The sequence below is a fragment of the Ursus maritimus genome, unplaced genomic scaffold, assembly GCF_017311325.1.
Source record: "Ursus maritimus isolate PB19 unplaced genomic scaffold, ASM1731132v1 scaffold_5, whole genome shotgun sequence".
In the NCBI taxonomy this organism is placed as follows: domain Eukaryota; kingdom Metazoa; phylum Chordata; class Mammalia; order Carnivora; family Ursidae; genus Ursus; species Ursus maritimus.
This window is the reverse complement of record NW_024426663.1, coordinates 33,519,032-33,528,853: the sequence shown is the minus strand read 5'-3', so window position 1 is coordinate 33,528,853 and position 9,822 is coordinate 33,519,032. Positions and strand designations below refer to the sequence as shown.

General features: G+C 39.6%; 1 protein-coding gene across 1 annotated transcript in view; it reads left to right on the top strand.

The window, feature by feature from the left end:
* The first annotated feature begins 935 nt into the window (after positions 1–935).
* Positions 936–9,822, top strand: part of FCHO2 (FCH and mu domain containing endocytic adaptor 2) — a 110,026-nt gene continuing 101,139 nt past the window's right edge. The window contains 2 exon segments of the mRNA XM_040622193.1: positions 936–1,672; positions 1,674–1,766. Coding sequence (XP_040478127.1) covers positions 1,508–1,672; positions 1,674–1,766 — 258 coding nt within the window. The 5' untranslated portion in view covers positions 936–1,507.

Genomic DNA, 9,822 nt, shown 5'->3' with positions numbered 1-9,822 from the left:
ATGGTTATGGGCCAGAGTTCAGCATCAGATCAGGAGTGGCAAAGGCACCTGTTTGTTTTTTAATAAAGTAACATGTTTGTAATATGTAAGGACCTTTAAAGCATGGGTCTAGGATAAGGCTTCTCCTCCCAAGGTCTAAGCTGGGTAGTGCCTAGTGACACTAGGATCTTAATGCCAAGCTTATTTGCGGAGAGCCAAGCTTATTTGCGGAGAGATCTAGATGGCGGTATATTTTTTAGAATTTTTTCAGGATGAAGAAAGATAGTGCTAGATTAATGGTTTAGAGAATGGTAGCAAATTTCTAAGAAACAGAAAACATACACAAAATGAGTGTACTACTGTATGGTGAATCACCATGTTTCCATTACCTAGGTCCTAACGATTATCAACTCGTGGTCAATCCTGTTTCATGCATACCCCTACTCGTTGTTCCTCCCTCAGTGAGTTACTTTAAAGCAGATTGTTACATCCTATATATTTCTAAAAGATATTCCTTAAAAAGATATAATCACAATACCAATATCCACTTATTCCCAATTCAACACTTCACAGTTTCATCCATGTGTAAGGCACTGTGTGGTTTTTGTTTTTGAGGATGAAAATAATTTTCCACCAAAAACAAATGTCTTGGTGTTCATTATGTCTGAAGTAAAAAGATCTAAGAAAGTGTGGTGTGTGTATATAATTAAAGCTACACTAAATCTATTAGTGGGGCTTGGTTTCAAGAACTGCAGATTTTGGATTGAGCTGACCTGGTGACAGTGAACTTGAGACCTCTGCACAAGGGTTTAATTTTTTTCCCTAACCCCTGGAAAGCGTGGGAAGGGGATTTAGTTTATGTTATGCCAGGACGTGTTTAAGCTTGTTTCTTTTTCCAAAATGTACAAGTTGCTAAGAGAACTAGGTACTTAAATGAACAAGTTCTGGAAAAGATTTTTTTTTTTTTTTTAACTGCCTGGGTCAGGGAAATTCGTTCCTTTCGGGTCACTTTACCGGCTCCGGCCGGACTGGCCGCTTTGCTCGGGGCGTGCTAGAGGTCAGCGGCTTCGGCAGGGGAGTTGGTGCCTGGGTCTCGCGCTGCTCCAGAGACTCTCAGGCGACACTGGGCGTTTCCTCCTTTTCCGGCGTCGGAAAGTTTTGTTTTGGTTCTTAGTTCCCCGTCAAGGAAAGGCACCCTATTGACCAAAGGTTTCCCAGTCTCCTCCCGGTGGCCAGAGGCCAAGTTTTCCCATCCCATCTTGACCAGACTTGGTCCCTTCAAGATCCTCCAAGGCCGGGGAAGCGCGTCTTGGGTAGAGGAAGAGATCAGCCAGCCAGGCTGCCGTATCCACTGCCGTCGGCCGGCTCTTTTCTTCGCTCATCCCTGGGCCAGTACCCATTGTACCGCAAAAGGTGCGGGCAGTTTCCCCAGTGACTCCTCAGGAAGCCGGTTCCCCACCATGCCCAAGAGAATACTCAATTTGGCCGCGCCCGCGCGGGGAGAGGCGAAGGTTACTAAAACGCAGGGATGGGAAGCGAGGCGCATGCGCAGCCAGGCGGCGGCGTTCAAGAGTTCGCCCCGCGGCAGCAGCCGCTAGGTGGCGCATGCGCCCTGGAGGGTGCGGGAAGGTCTCCGGGAAGAAGGCGGCGGCGGCGGCGGCAGCGGGGAAAGGCGGGGGCGCCGTGGGGGCCGGGCCCGTGTTTACACAGCGGCGGGCGGGCGCGGACGCGGAACCTGGCGCGGCGGCGGCAGGATGGTCATGGCGCATTTCGTCGAGAATTTTTGGGTAAGGGCAGGATGTTGGAAATTGGGTTTTGGGGTACGAAGCTTTCTCCGCCTGACCTCGGCCTGTGTGCGCTCGGGGCGGCGGCGTTGGCGGCGTTGGCGGCGTTGGCGGCGGCGGCGGCGGCGGCGAAGGCTCTGCGGTAAGGGCTAGCGTCCTCGGATCGCCGCCGGCTGCGTCCCGCCTGGATGAAGCCGGGCGGGCGAGGGGTCGCCGGGTCTCGCAGGCTCGCAGCCCTTGCGGGGGCGAGGGCTGTCAGCGCGGCCCCTAAGCCCGCGGCGGGGACGCCTAGGGGCCGCCCGCCGCCCGCGCTGGGACAAAGCGCCGGATGGGGCGGGAGACGCGACCCGGCCCCGCCGGAGGCTCTGGGCGCCGGGCGCGCTCCACGGCTCGGACGCGGCCGCCGGGCCCGCCGCGCGGCCGCCTCCAGCTGCGCCCTGCCGGCAAACGCCGGCCGCTGCCGGGCGGAGGGGGCTCGCCTCCTTCCCGCACCGCAGCCCCCATCTTAGCCCTTTTGCCCCCCACCGTTTCCACACGAAATCCCCTGCGGGCTTGGCCTGGATCAGCACTTCCTCTCGGCCTCGCAGCTCGGCTCTTTGGTCTGCGCCGAGGACTTTGCCTCTGGGCCTGTTCGCAAAGCGTATAAAAGTTCAATTTAATGTAACTGGATTCCTTGGGCTTAAATGCACGAAGACTTCCCCTTGTGCCTTGTGCTCCTTCCCCTTCCTCATTCTTTCCACACCCCTCCTCTTAACTCAGTATTAGTATTAGGTGGTTGTTTGAGAATGACTTCCAGTCACCGTGTGGAGTGTTTTTCTGCAGTTATTGTTTGTCGTAATGGGAAGTGCAGTTCAGCCGAGTGCGGGAAGAGTAACATGTTTACCCAGGTATCTCGGGTGAATCTCATTTTAGGTCCTGACAGCTGCAAGTACTACAATTACATTTTAGTTAAAATTTAGAAATAATTAAAGGAGTGATCTTTCAGTGAACAAGAGGTGGTGTCTTAAATTCTTATTCCTAAATGTATCACGTATGGACTTAGTATTCAAATCAGTTCATAGTTATTTGTCTTAAATGTTTCTTGTTTTCCGCAAGCGACGTAAATACGAGACGTTAGGGTTTTCTTTAAAAAATAGCTTTATTAAGTAACAGTTCCCATACTATACTCACTCAGTTAAGTGTACAATTCGGGGTTTTTTCCTGTGTGCAGTTACATCACCACGATCAATTTAGAACATTATCATTACCTCAGAAAGAATCGCTGTATCCATTAGCAGTCATTACCTCTTTCGCCCCTAACTCAGCCTAGGCAATTTACTAATCTATAATTTCTGCCTCGATAGGTGGGTCTCTTTTGGACGTACCATATGAATGGGATCATATGTGTTATCCTTTGTGATTGGCTTCTTTTCCTTAGCATGTTTTCACAGTTCATCCATGATGTAGCACGTATCAGTACTTAATTACATTTGATGGCCAAACATTCCATTGTATGTGTGTACCACATTTTATCTATTCATCAGTGAGAGACGTTTGGCTGTTTCCACTTTTTGGCTATTATGAATAATACTGCTATGAACATTTTTGTACAAGTTTTTGTGTGGAAATATGTTTTCTTTTGGGAATGGAATTGCTGGGACATATTGTTAACTCTTAAACATTTTGAAAAACTGCCAAACTGTTTTCCAAAGTGACTGCGTGATTTACAATCCCACTAACAATGTCTGATGTTCCAATTTTTCTGCATGCTGGACAACACTTGTTATCGGTCTTTTTTATTATAATGCATGGGTGTGAAGTAATATCTCACTGTGGATTTGATTTCCATTTCTCTGATGGCTAATGTTGAGCATCTATTCATGTATTTATTTACATATTTTCTTTGGAGGAGTATATTTAGAGTCACTGCCCATTTTTAGATTAGGTTACTTGAGTTTTTATTATTGAGTTGTAAGGGTTTTTTTATATTCTGGGTTGTCTTATCAGATACAGGATTTTGTAAACATTTTTTCCTATTTTGTGGGCTGTCGTTTTCATTTTCTTGATGGTGCCTTTTTTAAACATCTATTTGTTTAGTTTTTAAAAATTACTTTGAAGTGTAGTTGACATATATTAGTTTCAGGTGTACAACATTCAACAATGATATATATTATGAAATGCTCACCAGTGTAAGTGTCATTAATGTTTTGGAGTATTACAGTATTATTGAGTCTATTTCCTATGCTGTACTTTTCATCTTTGTGACTTATTTTATAACAGTAAGTTTGTACCTCTTAATCATCTATTTCACCTATCCCCCCAACAACCAGTTTTTTCTCTTTATTTAGGAGTGTTTCTGTTTTTGTTCATTTGTCTTGCTTTTAGATTCTATATATAAGTGAAATCATATGGTATTTGTCTTTTTCTGTCTGTCTTGTGTCACTTAGCATAGTATACTACTCAAGGTCCATCCATGGCAGAAATGGCAGAAATGGCAGAAATGGCCGAGTGATAGTCCATTGTGTATGTATACCACATCTCCTTTATTCATCTATGAATGGACACTTAGGTTGCTTCCATATATCTTGGTTGTTGTAAATAATGTTGCAGTAGACATAGGGGTTCAAATATCTTTTTTATTCAAATATCTTTTTTAATTCATGTTTTCATTTTCTTCACGTACATACCCAGAGGTGGAATTACTAGATTGTATGGTATTTCTATTTTGAATTTTTGGAGGAACCTCCTTATTATTTTCCACAGTGGCCGTACCAATTTACATTCTTACCAACAGTGTGCGACTGTCCCTTTTCTCCCCGACCTTGCTGACACTTGCTTTTTCTTTTTGATGGTAGCCATTCCAACTGGTCTGAGGTAATTTTGATATTGTCCTTCGAAGCATCGGAGTTTTTAATTTAGATGAAGTCCAGTTTAATTTATTTTGTTATTACTTATGCTTTTATTGTTTTAACGAAGAAGTTTTTCCTAACCCACGGTCACAAAGATTTACTCATGTTTTCTTCTACGGGTTTTATAGTTTTAGCTCTTACTTTTAGGCCTGTGATCCATTTGAAGTCAGTTTTTGTGTGTGGTACCAGGAGGAGGTTCAGCTTCATTCTTTGCATGGATATGTAGTCTCAGTACCTTTGTTGAAGGGCTGCTGCTTTCACTTCTTTCAGTAATCTTGGCACCCTTGTCAAAAATCAGCTGACTGTAGATGTATGGGTTTATTTCTTGATTTTTCAGTTGTATTCCATTGTCTGTCCTTACAGTAGTCCTACACTATTTTGATTACTATGGCTTTGTAAGTAAGTTTGGCATCAGGAAGTGGGAGTCTTCCAGATTTGGTCTTCTTTTTCAAGATTATTTTGCCTATTCTAGATCCCTTGCATCTCTGTATGAATTTTAGGTGTAACCTATCAATTTAATTAATTAGTCAATTAATTTAAGTATATTTGATGTATATAACCTATCAATTTTAGACTTCAGGTTTTAAGTAATTTATAAAGCTATTGAATTTAATATTGGCATCCCAAAATGTTTTGCTTTTTTTAAAAAAAATTTAAGTAATCTCTACACACCCCATGTGGGGTTCAAACTCACTACCCCAAGATCAAGCAATTCTCTTTTTGAACTGAGCCAGCCAGACGCCACTTGCATGTTTTTTGATGGATGAATGTGTTCTTGGAACTCCTGGGTGGCTCAGTAGATAAAGTGATTAAGCATCTGCCTTCAGCTCAGGGGATCGATTTCCACATCAGGCTCCTTGCTCAGTGTGGAGTCGGCTTCTCCCTCTGCTTGCTGCTCCACCTGCTTGTGTGCCATGTGCGCACGCTCTTCTCTCTCTCTTTCTCTCTCACAAATAAATAAAATCTTAAAAAAAAAAAAAGAATGTGTTCTAGAGGCTTGCTAACTTAATTTCAAATTGTATATTAAGGGCTTTTTCTAGAAATCGAAGTATAATTTACTGCAAATTGTACATGAACATTTTAAAGTTATCTTTTTTTTCTGTTACTTGAGCTTTGAACATAGCCTCATCTAATGATTTGGCTACTATGAATAATGCTTTCTGTGAACATTCTTGTACCAGTTTTTGGGTGCCCTTTGTTGTCCCTCTTAAGGGAGGGACAGGGATAAATTTGGATATCTGAAATCTAGAGAGAATTCCTAGTCTAATTTATGTTTTTGTCTTTGCCTTCACTTTCCCGCTACTGAATACAAACAGTTAAAATAGATTGCATTTTATTTACTTCCAAGCCTGGAATTGGGGCTGAAAGCTCTAAATTGGAGCTTTATAAAAATTTCCAAAGGAGAACTTAATGAACTAGGGACAACTAGGAACAGGAACTAAATACCTTCTGAGAATTCGATAGTTGTCTAAGACAACTTAAAAATGACGTATGTTAGGATCATTTGTAATTTCTTAAAATAGAAAAATTACAATATTAGTTTCACTTTTCTCCCCTAATATTTAAAGTAGCACTGTCAGGACAAATAAAACTTGTCAAAGTGAGGTAATGGGAAACTTTAAAGTTTTAAGTTTCTATCCAAACAAGCTATTAATTGTTGTTTTCCCTGCATATAAAAAGACAAACCTTTTTGTTGTGGCATTTGTTAGAGGAAAGTTTGAATCATTCAAACTATTTTCAAGGCCTTTTGAAAGTAGCACATCCTGCCTTTTTCTTTATAGTTTTTCTTAACTAAAACGGTATGCTACATTACGAATTACTTAATAGTGTACTTTGAAGAGAAAAATGTATTTAAAACTTCCTACACAACAGGTGTTCTGTTGCTGATAAGTCATTTTTTGCCACAAAGTATAGTGCCTTTGATAATCAAGTTGAAAATGTTTTTCTTTTCCATTAAAATTGGATAACAAAATTAATTTTGATAGCAGAAATCCGTACTATTGCCTTAATGTATAAAAAGTTGTTAGTCCTTCAAAAGGTAATGTAACTTTACAAATTTTTTTGCATATATTACAGTGAAGTGTCTCTGTATACTATTTCTCAGACTAGGATACTAATTTATAATGCTCTTGAGATTGTCTATGTCAACATTGCACTGTAGTAATTAAAATGGCTTTATATTTTTATATAACCCCAGATTACTTGAGTAGTTACATTTTTAAAAATTTTGTTTTTTTAAAATTCCATTATAATTAACAGTGTTTTATTAGTTTCTTATACTGATTCAGTAATTCTATATATTACTCAGTGTTCATCATGATAAGTGTACTCTTTATCCCCATCTCTTATTTCCCCCATTCCCACACTCACCTCCCCTCTGGTAACCACCAGTTCTCTATAATTAAGAGTCTGTTTTTTGGTTTGTCTCTTTCTTTGTTTTGTTTCTTAAATTCCACATATGATTGAAATCACATGGTATTTGTCTTTCTCTGAGTTTATTTCACTTAGCATTATACTCCCTAGATCTATCCACGTTTTTATGAATGGCAAGATTTCATCCTTTTTTTATGGCTGAGTAATATTCCATTGTGTATATCCATCTTTTTTTATCTGATCATCTATAGATGGACCTTTGGGTTCCTTATATATTTTGGCTATTGTAAGTAATGTTGCAGTAAACATTGGGCTGTTATATATATCTTTGGAATTAGTGTTTTCATATTCTTTGGGTAAATACTTAGTAGTGGAATTACTGGATTATATGGTAATTCTATTTTTAACTTTTTGAGGAATCTCTGTAGGGTTTTCCACAGTGGCTGCACCAGATTGCTTTCCCATCAACAGTGCATGAGGGTTCCTCTTTCTTCACATCTTTGCCAATACTTGTTTCTTGTGTTGATTTTAGCCATTCTGACTGGTGTGAGGTGATAACTCATTGTGGGTTTTTTTGTTGTTGTTGTTGTTTTTAAGATTTTATTTGAGAGAGAGAGAAAGAGTACATGAGCGGGAGGGGGGGCAGAGGGAGCCCAACACAGGGCTTGATCCCACAACCCTGAGACCATGACCTGAGCTGAAATCAAGAGTTGTATGCTCAGCCGACTGAGGTACCAAGGCACCCCTCCTGTTGTGGTTTTGATTTGCATTTCTCTGATGATGAGTGATATTGAGCATCTTTTCATATGTCTGTGGCCATCTGTCTCTTTTCTCTGGAGAAATGTCTGTTCATGTCTTCTGATTTTTTAATTGGATTATTTGGGTTTTTTTGTGTTGAGTTGTATGAGTTCTTTATATATTTTGGATACTAACACCTTAAATTTTTTTTTTTAAGGAATGGATTTCATTGGTGATGATTATTTAAGGGGAAAAAATAAAACATACCTGATTTAAATACCTTATAAACCTCATTTTGTATAATAATCCTGATGTCTATAAAATATGAAGCATTCTCCCAAAGACATTTAAGTATTCTTTAGCATATATCACATTGTAATGAACTGACATTTTTAGTTAGGTGACCTTTTCCAAAAATTATTTCCAGTCAGCACATCAAGAATGAAATGATTATCTTGGGTATTTTTATCCTGAAGTATTTCTTTGTTTCTTGTCCTTATTTCTTTTATTGTTTAACCAGTACAGAAGTCTCTTTCCATTTGTTTGTTGGTTTCACTGGTATTGTCATGCTTTACTTTTAAATAAAATTGGAGCACTTGGTTATATATCCAAAATTTGATCTGTCATTTACATGGATAAACTGAGAGGGTTAAAATGTTTTTTAAAAACCTGGAATTGCTATTAATAGGACTTTGAAGTACAAAACATTATATTTTTGCTTGATTTTTTAAATCTAAATTTAGTATCCTAAATGAGAGACTGACACCCATACACACACCCACACACACACATTCTTGAGGGTATATCCATATGCAAATTTTAACATATGTATTTTTAGAAAATTAGTTGAGGTGATCATAGAAACCCAGAATATAGACTTTCTTTTTATTACTTGAAATTTCCAAATACTGCTTATGATATGATCCCATTGAGTGGTACACTGGAATTTAAGAAGTATATGTGTATGCATATTTACATATACATTAATTAACAGGTTTGCAAAATTTACATGGTTCAATATTCAAGAAGTACCAAAGAGAATGCAGTATAAAATCTTTTTCTTTTTTCCCCGACCATCAAGATCTCCACAAAGGCAGTAACTGTTACCAGTTTCTTATGTAACTTTCCAGAGGTGATCTCTGTATAAACAAGCAAATTATATACACTAAATTAAAATGTGTTGTTGCGTAATTGTTAGCTAGTTAGCCATGCCCAGATCGTTTTCAGCTGCGACAACATAGGAAAATGCAAACTACAGATTCATCTAAGTTGGTTCAGGTAGACTTGACAGGTAGACATTACAAAATCATAGTATTTTAGATGGCAATAAATTTTATTGTGAGGCCCTTAGAGTTTTGGGGGGTGGAATGGTGGTTTGTTTTGTATTTTTGCTTTAATTGTAGGAGAAGTTTGAAAGGGAGAAATTGATACTGATTTAGTCTGTGTAAGTTCAATTCAGGGGAAGGATTTTAGAACATTGACATGGAAAGAATAAAAATTTGCCGTCTGGGTTCCTTTGTAGCCCTGTACACTAAATCCTGAATGCTCTAATCCTTTCAGAACTACTTACATTTTTTAGGCGAAGGCATGGGAGAACAGGTATGCTTTATATCATCCTGCACATTGGGCTAGCATAAGCCTTTTCGAAGTAGTTTTTTGAGTACTATTTCTTGAGATTATCCATCCTGGTTTGACAATACTAAAACATTTAACAAAAGCACCCTAAGAAACCCACATAGAAATATGGTGCCAGGGAGACGTAAAGGGAGTAAGAGTTTGGTTTTTGGTTTACCTAGTGTGGAAAAATGAAAGAATACTACAGTTGGAAGAATGTTAGTAGCAGTTTGGTCCACACAGATGAGCATAAATTGGTCAGATGTGGGGGAATAACAAAAACAGTACAACAGCAACTGAGATCTAAAATGGTAACTATTGGTAAAGTTGCTAGAATGTTGCTGGGATGGTCAGATTCAGAGGATTAAATTGAGCAGTGATTAGTGAACTGTGTAATGAAGTTGAGATACACAAGTCGATAAGTTTTATCAGGCACATGCTCCTTG